Source organism: Ranitomeya imitator, chromosome 5 (genome assembly GCF_032444005.1).
Source record: "Ranitomeya imitator isolate aRanImi1 chromosome 5, aRanImi1.pri, whole genome shotgun sequence".
In the NCBI taxonomy this organism is placed as follows: Eukaryota; Metazoa; Chordata; class Amphibia; order Anura; family Dendrobatidae; genus Ranitomeya; species Ranitomeya imitator.
The window spans coordinates 168405821-168430441 of record NC_091286.1 but is presented as its reverse complement, the minus strand read 5'-3'; the positions used below and the strand labels follow the sequence as shown (position 1 = coordinate 168430441).

Sequence of the window (24621 nt, the reverse complement as noted above, 5' to 3'; positions counted from 1 at the left end):
ATTGCCGGCGAGGTGCAGGACCTCGCGTGACGTCACATGCACGTGGTACTCCACGTGATCAGCTAACGGAATGCACCTAGGACCAAAAAGTCTCTCCAACGCGTTTCGAAGTCGGCAGACTTCTTCCTCAGGGATGGTCCGGTGCAGAATAAAGGTGCTTTTATATCTGGCAATGAGTGGAAGCGCTGAGTCTATTGGTTGAAGGCAAAAAGCTCAATCTCACTATTTAACCCATTCGGCATTAGTGTGTTCAATTCAAAAATCCACCTGCTTTCTTCCCTCGACATCTGGTGGATAAAATTGCCTCTTCGCCAGTTTTTTTTTACTATTTTTATCCCGGTAACCACTACATCTTCAACTAAACCCGCATGAAATTTCTCAAAATGTTGAGATAGGGGGTGACCCACAAATTTTTTATTAATATTACGCAAATGTTCCCCAATGCGTATGCTCATAGGTCGTATAGTGCGGCCTATATATAATTTCCCGCACGGGCATTTAATGCCATAAATTATTCCTCGGGTGGAACAGGTAATAAAATCTTTGATTTCTACTTCATTGTCTTTATAGGTAATGCTCAGTTGTTTTTTCGTGTTCAGTTTTTTGCATGGTAGACATCTTCCACATGGAAAAAAGCCCGATCGAGTCTTTAATGTAAGTGGCATCATAGGAGGTACAGGTTTCCGCACAGTTGGGGCTATAATATTACCCAAGTTATTCGCCCTCCTAAAAACGAACCTGGGATATTCGGCTAATGTGTCCCCAATCACTTTATCCTCTTTTAATATATTCCAATATTTCTTGACAATTCTCCTCAAGAGATAACTATTAGAATTATACGGGGTTATGATTGGTATCATTTCCTTCTCCATGTTGTTCGTTTTTTTAGATTTAGGTTTTAGAAGTTTTTTTCTAGATTGTTTACCTACTTGTTCCTTCACCTGTATCAGATACCTGTAACTGATACAGGTGAAGGAACAAGTAGGTAAACAATCTAGAAAAAAACTTCTAAAACCTAAATCTAAAAAAAACGAACAACATGGAGAAGGAAATGATACCAATCATAACCCCGTATAATTCTAATAGTTATCTCTTGAGGAGAATTGTCAAGAAATATTGGAATATATTAAAAGAGGATAAAGTGATTGGGGACACATTAGCCGAATATCCCAGGTTCGTTTTTAGGAGGGCGAATAACTTGGGTAATATTATAGCCCCAACTGTGCGGAAACCTGTACCTCCTATGATGCCACTTACATTAAAGACTCGATCGGGCTTTTTTCCATGTGGAAGATGTCTACCATGCAAAAAACTGAACACGAAAAAACAACTGAGCATTACCTATAAAGACAATGAAGTAGAAATCAAAGATTTTATTACCTGTTCCACCCGAGGAATAATTTATGGCATTAAATGCCCGTGCGGGAAATTATATATAGGCCGCACTATACGACCTATGAGCATACGCATTGGGGAACATTTGCGTAATATTAATAAAAAATTTGTGGGTCACCCCCTATCTCAACATTTTGAGAAATTTCATGCGGGTTTAGTTGAAGATGTAGTGGTTACCGGGATAAAAATAGTAAAAAAGAACTGGCGAAGAGGCAATTTTATCCACCAGATGTCGAGGGAAGAAAGCAGGTGGATTTTTGAATTGAACACACTAATGCCGAATGGGTTAAATAGTGAGATTGAGCTTTTTGCCTTCAACCAATAGACTCAGCGCTTCCACTCATTGCCAGATATAAAAGCACCTTTATTCTGCACCGGACCATCCCTGAGGAAGAAGTCTGCCGACTTCGAAACGCGTTGGAGAGACTTTTTGGTCCTAGGTGCATTCCGTTAGCTGATCACGTGGAGTACCACGTGCATGTGACGTCACGCGAGGTCCTGCACCTCGCCGGCAATTCCATTTTTTAAGCGCGACTTCACCGCTGAAGGTCTGGAATACACCGCATGTGAGGTAACGGGTAACTGTCACCGGCCGGGACAGTTTTATACCCACTCCCTCGCATATATATTTTTAAGCACAGCACTTTATATTTATCCGTGAAGACCATTAGAATCAATAGGAAAACACGGTAACCGTTCATATCTGGGAAGACCTCTAGAATTAACAGGAAAACCTGGCAACTGCTTATATGTGGGAAACAGACGCCAAATGCTAAGTAGGTAATTAAGCATAGTGTGAATGTTTTTCTAAAAAGAAAGCTTTTCTTGTTGTATCGGCACCTCCAGCGCGACCACATACATATATATAGTCCTTGTGTTCGCACACCTGGCATTTGACACTTTTGTAGTGGTGTCTGTGTATCTGCTGCAGGAGGGTGACCGAGGAATGTGCAGCGCCTCTGGTCGTTTTTAATTCTGACTTTTGAAATGCAGACTTTGATGGAATGGTCTGCGGGTGTCACGTTGCGTTTGCAGAGCCCCTGGTGTGCCTAAACAGTAGAAACCCCCCACAAGTGACCCCATTTTAGAAACTAGACCCCCCAAGGAACTTATCTAGATATGTGGTGAGCACTTTGAACCCCCAAGTGCTTCACAGACGTTTACAACGCAGAGCCGTGAAAATAAAAAATCATTTTTCTTTCCTCAAAAATTATGTTTTAGCAAGCATTTTTTTAGATTCACAAGGGTAACAGGAGAAATTGGACCCCAGTAATTGTTGCGCAGTTTGTCCTGAGTATGCTGGTACCCCATATGTGGGGGTAAACCACTGTTTGGGCACACGTCAGGGCTCGGAAGTGAGGGAGCACCATTTGACTTTTTGAATACGAGATTGGCTGGAATCAATGGTGGCGCCATGTTGCGTTTGGAGACCCCTGATGTGCCTAAACAGTGGTAACCCCTCAATTCTACCTCCAACACTAACCCCAACACACCCCTAACCCTAATCCCAACTGTAGCCATAATCCTAATCACAACCCTAACCCCAACACACCCCTAACCACAACACTAACCCCAACACACCCCTAACCCTAACCACAACCCTAATTCCAACCCTAACCCTAAGGCTATGTGCCCACGTTGCGGATTCGTGTGAGATATTTCCGCACCATTTTTGAAAAATCCGCGGGTAAAAGGCACTGTGTTTTACCTGCGGATTTTCCGCGGATTTCCAGTGTTTTTTGTGCGGATTTCACCTGCGGATTCCTATTGAGGAACAGGTGTAAAACGCTGCGGAATCCGCACAAAGAATTGACATGCTGCGGAAAATACAACGCAGCGTTCCCGCGCGGTATTTTCCGCACCATGGGCACAGCGGATTTGGTTTTTCATATGTTTACATGGTACTGTAAACCTGATGGAACACTGCTGCGAATCCGCAGCCAAATCAGCACCGTGTGCACATAGCCTAATTCTAAAGGTATGTGCACACGCTGTGGAAAACGCTGCGGATCCGCAGCAGTTTCCCATGAGTGTACAGTTCAATGTAAACCTATGGGAAACAAAAATCGCTGTACACATGCTGCGGAAAAACTGCACGGAAACGCAGCGGTTTACATTCCGCAGCATGTCACTTCTTTGTGCGGATTCCGCAGCGGTTTTACAACTGCTCCAATAGAAAATCGCAATTGTAAAACCGCAGTGAAATGCGCAGAAAAAAACGCGGTAAATCCGCCATAAATCCGCAGCGGTTTAGCACTGCGGATTTATCAAATCCGCAGCGGAAAAATCCGCAGAGGACCAGAATACGTGTGCACATTCCTAACCCTAACCCTAGCCCTAACCCTAGCCCTAACCCTAGCCCTAACCCTACCCCTAACCCTAACCCTAGCCCTACCCCTAACCCTACCCCTAACCCTACCCCTACCCCTAACCCTATTCTAACATTAGTGGGAAAAAAAAAATTTCTTTATTTTTTTATTGTCCCTACCTATGGGGGTGACAAAGGGGGGGGGTCATTTATTATTTTTTTTATTTTGATCACTGAGATATAAACTATCTCAGTGATCAAAATGCACTTTGGAACGAATCTGCCGGCCGGCAGATTCGGCGGGCGCACTGCGCATGCGCCCGCCATTTTGGAAGATGGCGGCGCCCGGGAGAAGACGGACGGGACCACGGCTGGATCGGTAAGTATGATAGGGTGGGGGGAGACCACGGGGGGGGGGGGGGGGATCGGAGCACGGGGGGGGGGAATCGGAGCGCGGGAGGGGTGGAACGGAGCGCGGGGGGCGTGGAACGGAGCACGGGGGGGCTGGAATGGAGCACGGGGGGGTGGAACGGAGCACGGGGGGGTGGATCGGAGTGCAGGGGGGGTGATTGGAGCACGGGGGGGTGATTGGAGCACGGGGGGAGCGGACACGAGCACGGGGGGGAGCGGAGCACTGGACGGAGGGGAGCCGGAGCAGTGTACCGGCCAGATCGGGGGGGTGAGGGGGCGATCGGAGGGGTGGGGTGGGGGCACACTAGTATTTCCAGCCATGGCCGATGATATTTCAGCATCGGCCATGGCTGGATTGTAATATTTCACCCGGTATAATGGGTGAAATATTACAAATCGCTCTGATTGGCAGTTTCACTTTCAACAGCCAATCAGAGCGATCGTAGCCACGAGGGGGTGAAGCCACCCCCCCTGGGCTAAACTACCACTCCCCCTGTCCCTGCAGATCGGGTGAAATGGGAGTTAACCCTTTCACCCGGTCTGCAGGGACGCGATCTTTCCATGACGCCGCATAGGCGTCATGGGTCGGATTGGCACCGACTTTTATGACGCCTACGTGGCGTCAAAGGTCGGGAAGGGGTTAAGGGAAGCTTACATTTTTGGCATACAAAGACAATTGTCAGAAGCAATATACATTGTGTCACTGGCAGGGTGGCAGAGGGGAGATATGCGTCACTGTGCTTAAGAGTGTCAGTGATATGAACCAGAGCAGATAACCTGTCCAGACTCCCCTGCCTAGCGAGTGAAGGTGCCACAATTCAGAACTTTGGGTAGTGGGGGGGGGGGGGGGGATATGTAACAGAGTCACTGGCAGAGTGGTAGAGGGGAGATATGTGTCACTTAAAGACGTCAGTGATATGAACCAGAGCATGTGTCTCCAAGCACACTATGTGTTGTGAGGGTTAAGTTGCATGAAAGGACTGGTTTTATGTGGACCTTCATAGAGCGGGTGGGAGAAGGTACACTTTATCTCCCCTGGAAGACTTGCCAGGACCTGTGTGAGGTCATGATCATGTGATCAAACACATGATGGGAAAAATCACAGGCTTAGGTTTAACCCCTTCATGACCTTGGGATTTTCCGTTTTTCCGTGTTAGTTTTTCGCTTCCCTCCTTCCCAGAGCCATAACTTTTTTATTTTTCCGTCAATATGGCCATGTGAGGGCTTATTTTTAGCGGGACGAGTTGTACTTTTGAACGACATCATTGGTCTTACCATGTCGTGTACTAGAAAATGGGAAAAAAATTCCAAGTCCGGTGTAATTGCAAAAAAAAAGAGCAATCCAATGCGTGTTTTTTGTTTGGCTTTTTTGCTAGGTTCACCAAATGCTAAAATTGTCATTCTGATTCTCCAGGTCATTACGAGTTCATAGACACCAAACATGTCTAGGTTATTTTTTATCTAAGTGGTGAAAAAAAATTCCAAACTTTGCTAAAAAACAAACAAAATAAAAACAAAATGTTTTTGCCATTTTCCGATACCCATAGCGTCTCAATTTTTCGTGATCTGGGGTCGGGTGAGGGCTTATTTTTTGTGTGCCGACCTGACATCTTTAATGATACGATTTTGGTGCAGATACGTTCTTTTGATCACCCATTATTGCAGTTTAATGCAATATCGCGGTGACCAAAAAAAAGTAACTTTGGCGTTTCAATTTTTTTTTCTCGCTACGCCGTTTAGCGATCAGGTTAATCCTTTTTTTTTTATTGATAGATCGGACGATTCTGAACGTGGCAATACCAAATACGTATATATTTGATTTCATTTTTATTGTTTTATTTTGAATGGGGCGAAAGGGTGGTGATTGAAACTTTTATATATATTTTTATTTATTTATTTCATTTTTTTTTTTTTAAACATTTTCTTTTTTACTTTTGCCATGCTTCAATAGCCTCCATGGGAGGCTAGAAGCTGACATAGCCTGATCGGCTCTGCTACATAGCAGCAATCATCAGATCGCTCCTATTTCGCTTATTTACAGGCTTGCTATGAGCGCTGATCACAGGGTGGCGCTCACAGCAAGCCGGCATCAGTAACCATAGAGGTCTAATGGAGACCTCTGGTGGTTACTATGCCGACGCATCGCTGATCCCTGATCATGTGACGAGGGTCGGCGATGAGCACATTTCCGGCTGCGCGTCCGGAAGCGGTAGTTAAATGCTGCTGTCTGCGTTTCACAGCGCCATTTAACTAGTTAATAGCGGCGGGTGGATAGTGTTCAAAACAGCTGACATGTCGCGGCTTTGATGTGGGCTCACCGTCAGAGCCCACATCAAAGGAGGGGATCTGACCTCGGCCGTACTATCTCGTCCGAGGTCAGAAAGGGGTTAAATAACCGAGCTCTACAGGCAATCTCGGTTCAGCTAGCCAGGAGGGAGGAGTCTCCAGAGGCTTTGTGGCGCATTGAGCACAGACAATCCAACCTGTGTTGCTCCAGAGCGGGGTGCTGCCCACAACATACAGACATGTGTTGCAGCATTTTTGTTTTCCTTTTGTTGTTTTGTTCCTGTTTTAGCCAGAAAAGCTGGGTTTTTGCAACCATGGGTTGGGTCTATGCTGCCTGACAATAAGCCAACAAGGACTTAAAGAAACTGTGTTCCCATTTTTCCTGCCTCTCTATGCCGCCATGTGAGTAAACTAACACATCATGAATACCTAATCAGAGCACCACATGAAGATCCCCCCCACAGACCCGCCCCAAAGCACGAACATATCATTAACTCAAAATTGAAAATAAAGATTAACCAACAAGAAGATGGATTTCATCAACCAAGGTATAATTTTAAATCAATATAACGGCAGACCTGTCACTGTCTTTAGGCTCTGTGCACAATCCTGCTGACAGGTTCCCTTTAAGTCTAAGGCTAGGTTCACATTGCGTTAGCAGCAGCCCGTTCAGCACATACGCCAACGGGCTGCTGCTAGCGCAAGTGCCTGCGCTACATCACGCTAGCGCAGATGGAGCATTTGCTAGCTCCATCTGCGCTAGCAGTGACGGACCCGGAAACGCTGCAGCCAGCGTCTCGGGTCCGTCACTCAAATGACGGCACATCGCTAGCGCACGCCCATTTTGGGCGTGCGCTAGCGAAGCATTCGCCATTGCATTCAATGGCGGCGTTAACGGACTACATTACACTGCGTTATGCCGCGGTGTAACGTAGTCCGTTTAACGTAGTCAATGAACGCAATGTGAACCTAGCCTTATTTAGTATTCAAGCAGATGTTCTTTAAACCTGATCTGAGCACTGACCACAATGAAGGTCTCCCGCTCTGAACTGAATAGCCTCATAGGCATAAAAAGGCAGAAGGGATATAATTAAATTCTTAATTATGCTGAGGATTCCCTCCAAAGCCAATTATCAATCTCTGCTGCCTCTATATGATGCTGTGTGTGCATTACATGTGCAATTCTATCTGCAATCAAACATGAGCACAGTACATAAAGGACATCATGGTTGTGACATACCTTTCTCTGGTGTCTCCAGGGCTTCCACAATTGGTTTGTAGACATCTTCAGTTACTACTACATCTTCAATTACTACCACACTGTCCATCTCAGCCTGTGGCTGCTGCTCACTAACTGAAAAATTCATACTAGCTGTTGAAACCACCTCGTCCTCAGGTGTTGGAGCATAATGAAACTCTAGTGTTGTCTGATCAGACCTTCCAGACACATTGCCTGGGTCTTTGCTAGCCTCCATTTTGCTTGGGCTTCCATCTTGAATTCCAGATGACGATTCATCCATTTCATCATTGTCTGAAATAGCATCATTTTCGGTAAGCATAGCCACTCTTTCTGCCCACATAGCCTTTTGACCAGCCTTCTGAACAGGAGAAACTGTGGGCTCTTCTTGCTCAGTTGACAAAATCTGTTATTAAAAGATTGCTGAATATTAAAAAAAAATGTGACAAAAAAACCTAGTGGAATACTACTTAAGGTGTTGACCAAAACAATTCTTTTTTCAATATGACCCAAAAAGGTGCCTAATTCATCAATGTTAAAAACAGTTTAAAGCGAACCGGTCACCCCCAAAATGGAAGTTGAGCCAAGCCCATCAGCATCAGGGGCTTATCTACAGCATTCTAGAATGTTGTAGATAAGCCCCCGATGTATCCTGAAAGATGAGAAAAGGCAGAGCAAAAGTACTGCAGTGTGCAGGTGCCGGGAAAGGTCAGAGAGGCCCGGCGCCTGCGCACTGCAGTACTTTACGCTGCCCTCAACAGGGCAAAGTACGCCTGCGCCGGAGTGTGAAGACAAGAAGAGGACGTCATCCTATTAAGATGGGACACCCCGGACCACAACGCCCATCGGACCGGACCGCAGCGGGACCGCCCCTGAGGGAGTATAATCTAACCTCTTTTTCTCATCTTTCAGGATACATCGGGGGCGTATCTACAGCATTCCAGAATGCTGTAGATAAGCCCCTGATGCCGGTGGGCTTAGCTCACTTTTGATTTTGGCGGTGACAGGTTCCCTTTAATATACTGTATAGACTTTAAGCATGCCCAAATCAAGTCAGACCACTATGCATGATGTCAGACTTACCCCTTTACTAAATTTCTTGCTGATTTGCTCCATAAAAGAGATTTTTGGTTCCCTGGTCCGTAAAGGAGGTGTAATTGATCTTCCAGGGGAAACTGAAGGAGAAGCCAAAGGAGTTGTGCGTGCACTGGACCTTAGAATAGACTGGGGAGTGCGTGCAATACAGTCAGAAGACCCTGTGCTTGCCATCATGGCTTTTGCCTTCTAGAGAGGTACACAAACATTAAAAAAAAAATTCACTACAATAAGATTTACATTGCATCAACAAATGAAAGTAATGACAGTAGAACAATTGTTATGACTCCAAGCCCGAGAAAATAATGAAGTAGAGTAGAGCTTATGCGATGCATCACAATCTCCTGCTAAACTGAAAATGTATTCTGCTGACCTCTTACCTTTACCACCAGAGGGGTCTCCAGCAAGTTAAACTCCGATGCTTTGGAAAGGTTTTTTAACTGTGTAGATTTGAGAAGACTTGATTGGACAGGGCTCGAAGTCAGCAAGAAAGATCTGCAAGGTGTTTTGTAACCAACATTTGCTAAATCTGTGCCAAAGGGGGGCTCTGCCTGGATAGGGTGGACAAGAGAGCCCAATAATCTGTAACATATAAAACAGTTTACAAAAGGTATGCCAATTAGAGATAATAAAAATTAAAAAAATGGAAAATGCTGTAACAACTGAAGAAGTTGGTTCACACAGGACATAATGTATTACGGATGGGTAGCCCGAATGAAACCAATCCAAACGCACAGCGAGGATGAGCAATAAAAAGTTTTCTGTTTTTTTTTTTTTGCTTTTTTAACACTAACCCAGACTCTCTTCTAGTTTTCGATATTGGGGTACCAACAAAAGCATCAGGCATTTCCATTTCGGCCTCTTGAGAAACTGGAATTGGGCTTTCATCTGTCAAACTGAAAAAAAGCAAAATGTCGCTAAGAAATTTTAATAAGACACCTCTCCATTACTAATCCTATAGCTATATGTTAAATAAAGACGGCCAGAATAAAGTCCTTTAATTGAAAAAATTACACAGACTCCTTTATCATTCTCAATTAAACCATACTTACTGCAACACCTAATTCCTGCGAAGCCCTCGATCTCCTGTAATAAAAGTGAAATTAAAAAGACAACAATAAACCATACCTGTCCATAATTGTGTCCCACGCCGTAATCCAAGTCTGGGCGATAATTAGGTTAAATTCACACAGGGCGTTTTTGTTGCTCTTTTTTCTGCAGCAAAACCTGATGATCTTGGCAGGAAAGAAGCTGCGTCCAAAAAACAGGTTTAGGTGCGTTTGTGTATTTTTTGTTGCATTTTTTTTTCTTCTCTTTGTCCATGCTAATGTCCTTGGATTTTCAGCAGCAAAAACGCAGCAAATAATGATTCCTGCGTTTTTGCTGCGTTTTTTGAACACCCATTCAAGTCAATGGGTGAAAGAAATGCAGCAAAAAGAAGTGACATGCTCTATGTCCAAAAAAAACGCAGCAAAGCACAAAATACTGATCTCACAAAAAACTAGCGTGTGAATGAGATTTCTGAAATCTCATTGGCTTTGCTGGCATTGTAAAAAGCAGCTGAAAATTAGCATAAAAAAGCAGCAAAAACGCCTTGTGAACATACCCTTAGTTTTCAACCTGGACAGTGCCAAGAAGCGACCCAGACATGGATTACGACGTGGGACACGATGATGGACAGGTATGGTACATCTTATTTTTATTACAGGAGTTCGAGGGCTTCGGTGGAATTAGCCGAGGTCTTAAGTATGGTTTAATTAAGAATATTAACCTCCGAAGCAGTTTTCGGTTTTGCATTTTCGTTTTTCACTCCCCTCATTCCCAGAGCCATTATTTTCCCGTCAATATGGCCATGTGAGGGCTTATTTTTTGCAGGACGAGTTGTACTTTTGACCAACATCATTGGTATTACCATGACGTGTACTATAAAACGGGAAAAAAATTCCTAGTGCGGTGAAATTGCAAAAAAAAGTGCAATCCCACACTTGTTTTTTGTTTGGATTTTTTGCTAGGTTCACTAAGTGCTAAAACTGACCTGCCATTATGATTTTCCAGGTCATTAAGAGTTCATAGACACCAAACATGTCTAGATTCTTTTTTTTATCCAAGTGGTGAAAGAAAATTCCACACTTTCCCAGAAAAAAAATTTGCGCAATTATCCGAGGTTGGGTAAAGTCTTATTTTTTGCATGTAGAGTTGACGTTTTTAATGATACCATTTTGGTGCAAATACATTCTTTTGATCGCCTATTGCACTTTAATGCAATATCGCAGCGACCCAAAAAAAAAGTGATTCTTGCATTTTGACTTTTTCTCACCACGCCATTTAGCGATCAGGTTAATCTTTTTTTTTTTTTATTGATAGACCAGGTGATTCTGAATGCAACGATACCAAATATGTGTAGGTTTGAAATTTTTTTATTGTTTTATTTTGAACTAGCTGAAGAGCCCGGCGTTGCCTGGGCATAGTAAATATCTGTGGTTAGTTATAGCAGAGGTCCCCAACTCCAGTCCTCAAGGCCCACCAACAAGTCATGTTTTCAGGATTTCCTTTGCATTGCACAGGTGATGCAATTATTACCTGGGCAAGACTAAGGAAATCCTGAAAACATGACATGTTGGTGGGCCTTGAGGACTGGAGTTGGGGACCCCTGAGTTATAGCACCTCACATCTCTCATTTTCCCCCCATCTCCTCTTATTTTCCCCCCTCGCTCCTCTCATTCCCCCCTAACACTTGTCATTTTGACATCACATCTGTCATTTTCCGATCACTCCACTATTTTCCCTTACTTCTAATCTCCCCTGTAAATAGTATATACCTGCTGTATGTCATCTCTTCCTGTATACTGTATATACGGTACCTATTTGTCATCTCCTCCAATATATAGTATATACCTGTATGTCATCTCCTCCTATATATAGTATATACCTGTATGTCATCTCCTGTATACAGTATATACCTGTATGTCATCTCCTGTATACAGTATATACCTGTATGTCATCTCCCCTGTATATAGTATATATCTGCTGTATGTCATCTCCTTCTGTATATACCTATGTCATCTCCTCTTTTATATAGTATATACCTGTGTGTCATCTCCTCCTGTATATAGTATGTACCTGTATATCATCTCCTCCAGTATTAGACCGCGTTCACCGTTTTTTGGTCAGTATTTTTACCTCAGTATTTGTAAGCTAAATTGGCAGCCTGATAAATCCCCAGCCAACAGGAAGCCCTCCCCCCTGGCAGTATATATTAGCTCACACACACAACTTTTTGGCTATGTGCACACGTTGCGGATTAGGCTTAGGAATTTCTGGTGCGGATTCTGCCTCTCCTGGCAGAAAACGCACCTGCGGATTTGTCACTTTTTTTGTGCGGTCCCGCAGCTTTTTTTTTGTGCGTTTTTGCTGCGGTTTTCTTGCGGATTTGCTGCGTTTTTTACCCCTGCGGTTTTCTATAATGGAATGGGTACAAAAACGCTGCAGATCCACAAAAAATAAGTTACGTGCTGTTAATTTTAAACCGCAGCTTTTTTTCTCATTGATTTACATTGTACTGTAAATCAATTGCGGATCTGCAGCGCTTCTGCACCTCAAAAAACGCTGCGGATCCCCAGAGAATCCGCAACGTGTGCACATACCCTTTGTGTGTCGAGTTGCATGTGACAGGTTAGTGCGCAGTAAGTTTTGCACGTGGCGAGTTTTATATGTGATGCGTTTTTGAGTCTGTGCAAGTTCTGTGTGAGGCAACTTTTGCATGTGTTGCAACTTTTGTGCATGTGGCAATTTTTCCGTGTGTGCAAGTTTAGCGTGTGGCGAGTTTTCCATGAGCTGAGTTTTGCACGCGTGGCGAGTTTTGCGTGAGCCTAGCTTTACGTGTGGTGAGTTGAGCGGTGACTTTTATGTTTCGACTTTTATGTGGCGAGGTTGGTGTATGTGTGGTGAAGTGTGTGCTGAGGATGGTATATGGGTTCAAGCACGTGGTAGTGTGTGGCGCATTTTGTGTGTTCATATCCCCGTGTGTGGTGAGTATCCCATGTCAGGGCCCCACCTTAGCAACTGTACGGTATATACTCTTTGGCGCCATCACTCTCACTCTTTAAGTCCACCTTGTTCGCATCTGGCAGCTGTTAATTTGCCTTAAACACTTTTCCTTTCATTTTTTCCCCCATTATGTAGATAGGGGCAACATTGTTTGGTGAAATGGAACGCACGCGGTTAAAATTTCGCCTCACAACATAGCCTATGAGGCTCTCAGGGTCCAGACGTGTGACTGCAAAATTTTGTGGCTGTAGCTGCGACGGTGCAGATGCCAATCCCGGACATACACACACACATACATACACATTCAGCTTTATATATTAAATGGGGAAAAAAGGGGGCGATTTAAACTTATTTTTTTCTTTTTTTCATATTTTAAAATTTTTTTTTCTTTTTAATTTTGGCATGCTTCAATAGCCTCCATGGGAGGCTAGAAGCTGCCATAATTCGATTGGCTCTGCTACATAGAGGCGATGCTCAGATCGCCTCTATGTAGTAGAATTACAGCATTGCTATGAGTGCCGACCACAGGGTGGCACTCATAGCAATCTGGCACCAACAACCATAGAGGTCTCAAGGAGACCTCTGGTTGTCATGCTGACGCACCGAGGACCTCCGATCACGTGACAGGCTTCACCGGTGCGCGCATTTCCGACCGGAAATGCTTGTTAAATGCCGCTCTCAGTTTTGACAGCATTTAACTAGGTAATAGGAGCGGGCGCTTCACCATTCCTCCAGCGCCTATTGCGGCTGTTCAAAACAGCTGACTTATCGCGGCTTTGAGGTGGTCTCATCGCCGAAGCCCACATCAAAGCAGGGGTTCTGCCATCGAACCCCACAAATGTGAACGCCACTTGCCACCGCTACAAGGCAAGTGGGAAGAGCCAGGCAAAGATGTGTCTTTTCTGGGCAGTTAAAGGCTGCTATTTTTAGGCTGGGGGAAGGGAGGTCAATATCCACGGTCCTTTACCAGCCTGAGAATACCAGCCCCCAGCCGTGAGCTTTAGCAAGGCTGGTTGTCAAAAAATGGTGGGAACCCCACGCCGTTTTTTAAAATTATTTAAAACAAAAAAACAAACAAAAAAAAAAAAAAAACAGAGTGGGGACCCCTCTATTCTTGATAACCAGCCTTGCTGAAGCTGAGGGTTGCAGCCCCAGCTGTGAGTTTTGCCTGGGTGGTTATAGAAAATACAGGGGAACCCACAGAGTTTTTTTCATTTATTTATTTATAGCGCAGGCGGCGGCTGATGAATACCCCCATCAGCGGCTCCTGCTGTCACTGTTATAAGCAGCAGCAGGAGTACGCTGATGGGAGTGATAGTCCCATCAGCCGCTGCCTGCTGTCTCATTTATCACTTAAAATGTAACTCATCATTCTCCTCTGCTTGCACCGATCGCCGGCAGAGCAGGGGAGAATGATGAGAGCAGTGTTCAGCACTCGGTGCCTAGGAACAGCGCTTACTGCAACGCTTCTGCCCTTCGTGTGGTACTGATGCCACACGTGTGCCGCAAGTATTACACACACTGACATCTCCGGTACCGGAAATGTCAGGACGTGTGAAAGAGACCTTATAGCGGGTTTTTACTGTATGTTTGGCAGCTGTCACACACGAAAAGAAGCTTTTTATTGCAAAAAATAGTTTTTGAATCACCAAATTTTGAGAGCTTTAATTTTTCCATGCTTTGGCCCACAGAGTCATGCGAGAGCTTGCTTTTTGCATGACGAGTTGACGTTTTTATTGGTACCATTTTTGGGCACAACATTTTTTGATCGCTTTCTATTCTGATTTTTGAGAGGCAGAATGAACAAAAACTCATGAATTTGTTTTGGGGGAGGGGCGTTTTTACCGTTCCACGAGTGGTAAAAATGATAAAAGCAGTTTTATTCTTCGGGTCAGCAGGATTACAGTGATACCTCATTTATCATTTTTGATCGCGCATTATTCCACTTTTTGTTTGGTCACTTGGTGGTATGGTAAAAAACAAGGCAAAAAACAACGCTTTATTTTTTTATGGTGTTCACTAAAGGGGATAATTGGTGGGGCAGTTTTATAGGTCAGGTCGTTGCGGACGCGGCAATACCAAATGTGTACTTTTATTGTTTAGATTTTTTTCCATTAAAATACTTATTTAGAGATAGAATAAATATAGATTTTTTTTATTAGTATTTTTGAAAAAATTTTTTTTAAATTTAAGCTTTTTTTTACTTTTTTCTAACTTTTTTTTTACTTTGTCCCACTAATGGACAATCATTTTTTGCAGGCTGATCGCTTCTATAGTTTGCAGATGAAGTAGCATCTGCAAGCCATAGAAGCGGTCAGCGCTGCACTGACAGGGAGACTTGGTGAACATGCACTGTGCATGATCACCAAATTTCCTAGCTCTGGAGACCCGGATGTCGTCATGACGACATTAGGTCACCATGGCAACGATCGGGAGCCCGCATCACGCAATGGGGTCCAAGCTCCAAAGGCAGAGGGGCTTGTCAGCCCCTGTGCAGGCTTTTGTAATGCTGCAATCATGTTCAATCGCAGTATTTTGGGGGTTAAAGTGTCGGGAGCAGTGTGTGACTGCTCCTGGCACCTAGTGCCGGGTGTCTGCTGTGAGAATCAGCTGACACTCGGCGGCGATTGGCCACGCACCCCCTGTGATCGCAGCCGATTGCTCAGACGTACTATTCCGTCCATGGTCAAATTGGGCCAGGTCACATGGACAGAATAATATGTCCGATGTCAGAATGGGGTTAAAGAGTTTGTCCACAAATGGACAACCCCCTATTAAATGGTCCTGGAGTGCTGCACAAATGAAAAACAATTTTTTTTGTATTTTTTGATTCTTTATCCTTTCCTTCTTTTATTTTATTTACTCTATACTTCTTTCTCTACTCCTTTTCTTTTACCGCATGTCTGTCTCTGCTCTATTTTTCTCTATCTTTACATTCTATTTTTTCATTGCATTTTTTGCTCCGGGCACATGACAGCTGATCTAAACAGCTGCCATGTGTCCAACAGCTGTGGGTGGAATCGCGACCCACCAACGGATGTTAACTAGTTAAATGTCGCTGTCAATCTCTGACAGGGGCATTTAACTGGTGCTTACCAGCAGCACTTCGTATATCCCGCCAATTGGTGAACCGGTCACATGATCGCGTGTCACCGATGGGTCAGCATGACAAGCAGAGGTCTGCAGCAGACCTCCATGGTTGTCATTGCCAGATTGCTATGAGCATTTCTGCTACCCACAGGCGATCTGATCATCAGCTGTGTGTAGCAGAGGCGATTGAAGTATTGCAGCTGCTAGTCTCCCATGGAGACTATTGAAGCATGCAAAAAGTAAAAAAATATTTTTAAAAATATTGGAACAAAAAAAAAAATATAAAAGTATCGCAGCGTTCAGATGTGTGTTCAAAAAAATTGTATCTACACCAAAATGGTATCAATAAAAACATCAGCACAGTGCGCAAAAAATAAGCCCTCACCCAATCACAGATCACAAAAAATGGAGTCATTACAGGTCTCAGAAAAAGATTTTTTTTTTTTTTTTACAAATTTTGGAATTTTTTTTTCACCACTTAAAGAACCTAGACATGGTTGGTGCCTGAACTCGTAATGATTATAATGGCAGGTCAGTTTTAGCATTTAGTGAACATGGTATAAAAAAAAAAAACAACTGTGGAATTGCACTGTTTTTGCAATTTCACAACACTTTGAAATTTTTTTTTCTTCCCGTTTTGCAGTACACGATATGTTAAAACCAATGGTGTTGTTCAAAAGTACAACTTGTCCTGCAAAAAACAAGCAGTCACATGGTCATATTGATGGGAAAATAAAAGTTATGGCTCTGGGAAGAACGGGCAAAAAACAAAAACTGAAATACCCCCCACCCTGGTCATTAAGGGGTTAATGTATCACTGTATTAAAGGGAACCTGTCAGCAGATTTTGCGGCTGTAAGATGTGCACACCGCCTTTCAGGGCTCATCTACAGCATTCTAGAATGCTGTAGATGAGCCCCAGGTCCGACCTGATGGTTGTCGCAGGTCCAGCGCCTCCCCATCTTCTTGCGACACCACCCGCCTGCTTCTTCATCGCTCACCGACATTGCGCTCCTGTGCAGGTGTACTTATCTGCCTTGTTGAGGGCAGAGCACAGTAATGCAATGACAGGCACTGGAAAAGGTCAGAGAGACCCAGCGCATGCGCACTGCAGTACTTTACTCTGCCCTCAACAGGGCAAATAAGTACGCCTGCACAGGAGCGCCGATGCTGGGAAGTGATGAAGAAAAAGGAGGGCGGTGTCGCAAGAAGATGGGAGGTGCCAGACCCAGACCTGCGACAACCGTCGGACCGGACAGACCCCCCCGTGTGAGTATATTATAACTTATTTTCCTTCCCTAGCAGCATTATAGAATGCTGTAGATAAGCCCTCAACAGTGGTGGCCACATCTTATAGTGGCAAAATCTGGTGACACGTTTCCTTTAATGTACACTACCATTCAAAAGTTTAGGGTCACTTAGAAATGTCCTTATTTTTTTTAAAGAAAAGCACAGTTTTTTCCAATGACACTAACATTACATGATTTAGAAATACACTATGCATTGTTAATGTGGTAAATGACTATTCTAGCTGCAAAACGTCTGGTTTGTAATGCAAGATCTTCATAGGTGTATAAAGGCATATTTCCAACAACCATCACTCCAGTGTTCTTATGGTACTTTGCGTTTGTTAACTGTGTAAGAAGGCTAATGGATGGTTAGAATACCCTTGAAAACCCTTGTGCAAGTATGTTAGCACTTCCTTTGAGCTAGTTAAGAATCTGGAGCATTACATTTGTTGGTTCCATTAAATTCTCAAAATGGCCAGAAAAAAAGAACTTTCATATCAAACTCGACAGTCTATTCTTAGAAATGAAGGCTATTCCATGCGAGAAATTACCAAGAAACTGAAGATTTCCTACAACGGTGTGTACTACTCCCTTCAGAGGAGGGCACAAACAGGCTCTAACCAGAGTAGAAAGAGTAGTGTTAGGCCCCGCTGCACAACTGAGCAACAAGACAAGTAGAGTCTGTAGTTTGAGAAATCGACGCCTTACAGGTCCTCAACTGGCAGCTTCATTAAATAGTACACGAAAAACACCAGTGTCAACCTCTACAGTGAAGAGGCAACTCTGGGATGCTGGCCTTCAGGGCAGAGTGGCAAAGAAAAGGTCATCTGATACTGGCTAATAAAAGGAAAAGTTTAATATGGGCAAAAGAACACAGACATTGGACAGAGGAAGATTGGAAAAAAAGTGTTACAGACAGACGAATCCAAGTTTGAAGTGTTTGGATCACACAGAAGAACATTTGTGAGATGCAGAACTGAAAAGATACTGGAAGAGTGCCGACGCCACCTGTCAAGCATGGTGGAGGTAATGGGATGGTCTGGGGTTGCTTTGGTGCTGGTAAAGTGGGAGATTTGAACAAGGTAAAAGGGATTTTGAATAAGGAAGGCTATCACTCCACTTTGCAACGCCATGCCATACCCTGTGGACAGTGCTTGATTGGAGCAAATTTCATCTTACAACAGGACAATGACCCAAAGCACACCTCCAAATTATGCAAGAAAAATTTAGGGAAGAAGCAGGCAGCTGGTATTCTATCTGTAATGGAGTGGCCAGTGCAGTCACCACATCTCAGCACCATTAAGCTGTTGTGGGAGCAGCTTGACCGTATGGTATGCAAAAAGTGCCCATCAAGCCAAACCAACTTGTGGGAGGGGCTTCTGGAAGCATGGGGTGAAACTTCTCCAGATTACCTCAACAAATTAACTGCTAGAATGCCAAAGGTCTGCAATGCTTTAATTGCTGCAAAGAGAGCATTCTTTGACGAAAGCAAAGTTTGAAGGATAAAATTACCGTATTTCAAATAAAAATCTTTTTTTCGAACCTTGTCAATGTCTGGAGTAGATCTTCAATTCATTTGGCAACTCATTTGATTAATAAGAGTTTTCATGGAAAACACAAAATTATCTGTGTGACCCTAAACTTTTGAACGGTAGTGTATATATTTGAGTTTTACATGACTAAGCAGAATGAGAAGTTTCTGACTATAGCTACAGAAGTCTATACAGAAATGGAATCCTGACAAGAGCATTTTAAATATGTAGTTGTGCCACAAAAGATACATTTATTCAAACATAGCAGAGGTAAAGTATTGTGTAAGAATGAGGGTACCATAAAACTGATCCTCAAACAAAAGCCCAGGCACATGTCTTACCTTTTGTAAGGGGAGAAGTCTCTACTCTCACAAGCTGCAGACACTTCCTTTATTTTCATCAGCACGTTGCGAATAAAGTTGGCTTCGGTAATCACACTCCCTGTTGGAGCTTGCTTTGCAACAGTAGATAAAGGCTTGGGTCTTGTCACTATAATAAACAAGAAACTGTTGCTTAGTGCAGAATATTTCAGATATTTTATTTGTATTTTAAAACAGGCTGAGAAGTTAGAACTAAAAAATTAGAGGCCGGTAACAGAAGGTGACAATTCTGCTGCCTGCTAGAAAGGTAACTGCAGACTGCTGAATCATGACTGTGTGCAATGACCACAAAGTAACATTTCCTCTGTATTTGAAACAAGAATGGGAGGTCTGGTTCCAACTAGATTGAGAGTAGCGGAAGAGAGTCAAGTCGCATGTGACAGCAACTATACATATTGTATATATTACCCAATCAGAGGGAAAATTGTGACAGTGTGAGCACTGCACGCTGTCACAATTAGGCAGTCTGCAGTTACAGAGTGACTACAGGATTCTGTTCAGCCTAGAAAATGCATTTAATACTACTTCATTCACACCGACCAATCATCCGAAGAATGATGAATAATGAAGTATGTTTTCTGGACTCCACAGGACACCTTAGCCAGCAGCTGTGACATCACCCGCTCCCTCCAGCATGGTTACCAAGGATGTTACCGGCCAGAGCGCCCTGGCTCTACATACCACTTTGGAGATTACAGCTCCCTGCTTTACTACATTGCAAAGCATCTGACAGCAGCTAACTGTGGACACCCCGCACTCCTCACTACCTGGAATTAGTCTCTAATCAAAGGACCAGCCCCACTAACTGTTTTTACTTTTTTACAAAAGCACCGTATAGCAATTTTTACACACTATGAGCTATTTGGCGGTGTAGCATACACATTTCCAACAGCAGCAGTATATCATATTAGTCAAATGGACTTTAAACAGAGAAACAGTATATTAGCTCTTTGCCTAGATGTCATATATAACACATCTCTCTCTATAGGAAGTATTATTTTACTGTTCAAGCCAATTTCCATTGTGAAATTAATTTTATACAGATCATTGCAGACATTAATTTCTGTGTTTTGTGCTCCTCTTTTTTTATGAGAAGTTTCTGGTGCCTTGGATTTTGGTGGCACATACATATTTTTTGTACATCAGACATCTGTGCATCTAATAGACCCACACAGTTCCTACAGAGCTCTGATCAAACCTGGAGGGAGGGGTAGGACTTTTGAGGCCTAATATAACTTATATGTATCAGTGCAGAGACAGATGTCAAAGTGCTGTGAGCGGTGATTGCAGCCCTGGCATGTATGACTAAGTCAGTGACTCCCTGGAGTAATAGTTAATTTTCTCCAAGGAGCTCCACTTTCAGGAAAAAGGGTGGGCAGCTTCCTAATGCTAGTAACTTGCAGATTAACTCTATATCGCTAGGTTTATTACCATTATCTTACGTGACCAGATCCCTTTAAATTATTTTGAAACAGCTGTAAAAAAAGTAAGCAAAGTAACAAAGTTCATGTATTTCCTGCAAATGCAAAAGTAATTCTGTTATATTTACCCTCAAAAATTAATGAAGGTAAAGTCAAAAGGATATTACATACAGCCAAAATTAGAAACTTTAAGTTACCTTTCTTCCAAACAATAGACGGGTAGGGTCTGGCCCTATCGCTTGCCAGAGTTTGCTGCACTTTTGGGAGTATTTTGCCATAGTGATCCAGTATAGACTTTCTGGCAGCTGCTCTTTCTCGCTGGCATCTGTCAAAATCATTCTGCACAAAAAAATAGAAGTCTAAAGATACATCCATTTCCAAACGGATTTATCAGATACTATCTTATGATATAGATTTGTTTTATTTTCAGACACTCCCCCTACAAAATGCAACGTAATCTTAACAAGGTGAAATGAATACAATCGAGTTTGTCAGCCAAAAAATATTACAAAATTGTGAGGTCGCCAAAAGACACTGCAATTTAGTCTAGGAACATCCTCACAGAATCAGCTGCTGCATGGAGATGTGCAGGAGCAAGAACGGAGAACTCCCCATGGAGATGTGGAGCAGCAGGAATGGAAAACGCCCCATGGAGAAGGCAGAGATTACATGACTGCTGCACATTTGCTCTGTAATGGTGGCTAAATATGTCACACCAACAATTAAACAAAACATTTGGGGAGACTTGTAATGCAATTTTTTTATTTTCTTAAAAAAAAAAAAAAAATGTGTGAAACACAAATTAAGAGATACTTTAGTGGCACTTGGTGCAGCGAGCATCATTGGATGTTTCTCGGATGACAACCTGTTCAAGTCACTTGACTTTTGCAGTCAACCACAGGTCACAGCGGTGCTGTCAAAGGGTGACCTGTTCAACTCCAGTGCTTGCTCAGAGCAAAAAGCATAATGGCGCTGGAACCATGGGGATAACTGTGGGAGTATAGAAGTCTATTTTCAGGGGTTGCTAGCCCTGGCCAGCAATGAATTTAGCACAAAAAACCCTTTTAATAGCAAAGATCTGAAACGCACTTAAAACAGACAACTCTAAACTTAGGGGTCAAGCTGGAGGCATCTACACATTTAAATGTAATATTATACGGCACCTCACCACCTCAGTGTTAAGATTTATCAGTCAAACGATCTGAAAAGTTGATATTGCCCATCACTGGATAAAGACTTTAAAAACCAAATCTATGGAATTACTTTCCCCTATTTTCATTACTTCCATATATATTTATGATACTCTTTAAAACCAAACAAAGGACTTACTAGGTGATAATTTTTCAGTGACTGGTTTAGCTGAAGTGCTGGTATGTAATTTGCTCTCTGTAAATGATGTACCAACAAGATCTCTTGATTTTGAATACCTCCGTTTGTGTGCAAAAACGTATGCAAGTATTCCTATAATGAAAAAAAAAAAGAAAGATTCATTAACGCTTAATGCAAAAGGAAACATTCAGATCCAGTCTCTTAACATCTTAAAACTGTTCCAACCAGAACAAAAGCAACAATTGTGAAAGAAATGTTATTGTATAACCAACTAAGGAAAAATTTCAAACAATTTGTGGCCGTTAACATCTTCATGCCACAGGCAGTTCTAGCATTTCTGACGAGGCCATATAAAGTGTATTTCAAGACACATTGTGGTTTATTTCAGTGGTACATTTAATTGGATATGACTTGCGTTTCTTTAGTTTGATATTTTCATAAAGAGAATCTGTCACCAGGTTTTTGCTACGTAATTTTAGAGCAGAATGATCCATAAATTGGAAAAACAGGATTTTTGGCTACTCACCGTGAGGGTATCTGCACACGTTCAGGTTTTTTCGCGATAAAAACTCATTAAAAACGCATACATTATGCATTCTATCATTTAGAATGCATTCTGCAATTTTTGTGCACATGATGCGTTTTTTTCCGTGAAAAAACACACATTGCGGTAAAAAAGCAGCATTATCATTAATTTTGCGTTTTTTTCACGTTTTCCCTGATATTCTATGCATTTGGAAAAAACGCAAATAAAAAAACGCATCAAAACCGCGGAAAAAAAAAAAACGCGAAAAAAACGCACGTGGATTTCTGGCAGAAATGTCAGGTTGTTGTCAGGAAATTTCTGCCAGAAATCCTGACGTGTGCACATAGCCTGAAGTCTGTTTCTCGGAGCCTTCATTGGGGGGGACACAGAAAACCATGGGTGTATGCTGCAGCCACTAGGAGGCTGCCACTATGCACAAAAAAAGTTAGCTCCTCCTGATCGGCACTAGGTTAATCAGTTAGTGAGAAAGCAGTAGGAGAAGCAACAAATAAAAAAGTGAAAGAAAAACACACAAACTCAAAACTGTAACCATATAATACAGTAAACAGAGCTGTTGCAACTTGGGATGGTGCTGTGACCCCCCAATGGAGGCTCTGAGAAACCTATTTTACGGTGAGTAGCCAAAAATTAGAATTAGTCTTTCCGGTAATTCGGTTTCTAAGAATTTTCCACGACAGCATTATCGGAGATGGTCTCGCCGCCCTAATGGGGGGACAGGAAAAACAAAGAGGTTAAATACCCCTCCCCTTCCTGCCATCACCAGTGTTTTTTCACTAGTACGAATAGTTACCACAAAAGTACAGGAATCATCCAATAAGAAAATCAGATAAGGAGGGAAATTAGTGCTGTCGTGTAAGGTTAATAGAAACCGAATTACTGGTAAGACATTGTATTTTCTCTAGTCACCTTCTACGACAGCAGTATCGGAGTAATACCAACAACCAATTTCTAAGGGAGGGACCACAGCCTGCCAACTCATCTGCCGAATGTTAAATCCCTATTAAAATCTAGTCTGTAGTGTCTGATAAATGTATGGACAGAAGACCAGGTGGCGGCTCTGCATATCTGCTCAGTAGATGCATCCCCTCTCTCTACCCACGATGCTGATCTTGCACGTGTAGAATGAGCCTTCAATGACGAAGGAGGAGATATATTTTGTGACTAGTACGGGAGAGAGATAGCTTGTTTGATTCAATTGGCAACTGTATTCTTAGTCACCTTCTTGTCCTTATTCCATCCTGAGGGCTGAATGAATAAGTTCTAGTCAATCCTCTAACCTTCGGTTTGTTGAACAACCACTCTACGAACATAGCGGGTGTGAAAGGTCTCTTTTGTATTGGAAGGATTTAGGCAGAATGGGGGTAGCACAATATTCTGACCTATGAAAATCCGAGACCACCTTAGGCATAAAGGAGGGATCTAAGTGAAGGATAATGCTATCTGCAGTAACTGTTAAATAGGGCTCTTGCATTGATAGGGCCTGCAGCTCTCCTGCATGCCTAGCAAAAATAATTGCTACCAGAAAGACAGCCTTAAGGGTAAGGTTTTTCAAAAGGAGATGACAAAGGTTCAAATAGGTCTCTGGTTAAGCCTATATTATTAACCACAAGATTTAAATCCCAAGAGGGAATACGACTACAAAGTCTAGGCCGGCCTCTAGCTGCTGAGCTCATAAATCGCTTTATCAAGCGATGAGTAGCTAAGTTTTGGTCAAGGAAAGAACGAAGAGCTGACACCTGCACCTTCAAGGTACTAGGTGTAAGATCTAGATCAAGCCCAATGTTCCGATGGAAGGGATCTGGAATGTTCAGAGAACACCAGGATGAGAATTTCTTCCAAACCTTGACATAAATGGTGCTGGTCCCTGGATTCTTGCTCTTCTGGAGAGTTTGCATCACCTTATCAGAAAGCCCCTTTGCGCTTAGGATTCTGGCTTCAGTAGCCAGGCTGCAAGGTTCAATTTGTGAAGGTCTGGATGTAACAGGGGACCCTGGTGAAGGAGATCGTCTTTCTGGGATATCTGTAGTGGACTTTCCTGGGCCATGTCCATCAGAGCGCTGCACCAACTTAGAATCGTGGTGAGATGCTCGGACCGAATCTTCTGTAATGCCTTTGCCAGCATCCAGATTGGTGGGAAGGCAATAGGCCAGGTTGAACCTCTAGGGGTGAGAAAAGGTATCTATGCCCAATGCCCCATCTGCTGGACTCAGGGAGGAGAACGTCTTCACCTTCATGTTCTGGCCATTGGCAAATAG

The 24621-nt window shown here is 43.0% G+C and overlaps 1 protein-coding gene across 5 annotated transcripts in view; it reads right to left on the bottom strand.

Moving 5' to 3' along the window:
• The window catches only part of AHCTF1 (AT-hook containing transcription factor 1), a 328409-nt gene that overhangs the window by 97230 nt on the left and 206558 nt on the right, over nt 1-24621 (bottom strand). For all 5 annotated transcript variants that reach the window (XM_069769303.1, XM_069769301.1, XM_069769302.1 and 2 more), the window contains exons 23-29: nt 21820-21951; nt 20688-20829; nt 19031-19178; nt 9527-9628; nt 9113-9314; nt 8721-8921; nt 7641-8043 (exon numbers count right to left, since the gene is read on the bottom strand). In XM_069769303.1, the coding sequence (XP_069625404.1) occupies nt 7641-8043; nt 8721-8921; nt 9113-9314; nt 9527-9628; nt 19031-19178; nt 20688-20829; nt 21820-21951 (1330 nt within the window). The remainder of the gene's footprint in view (nt 1-7640; nt 8044-8720; nt 8922-9112; nt 9315-9526; nt 9629-19030; nt 19179-20687; nt 20830-21819; nt 21952-24621) is intronic.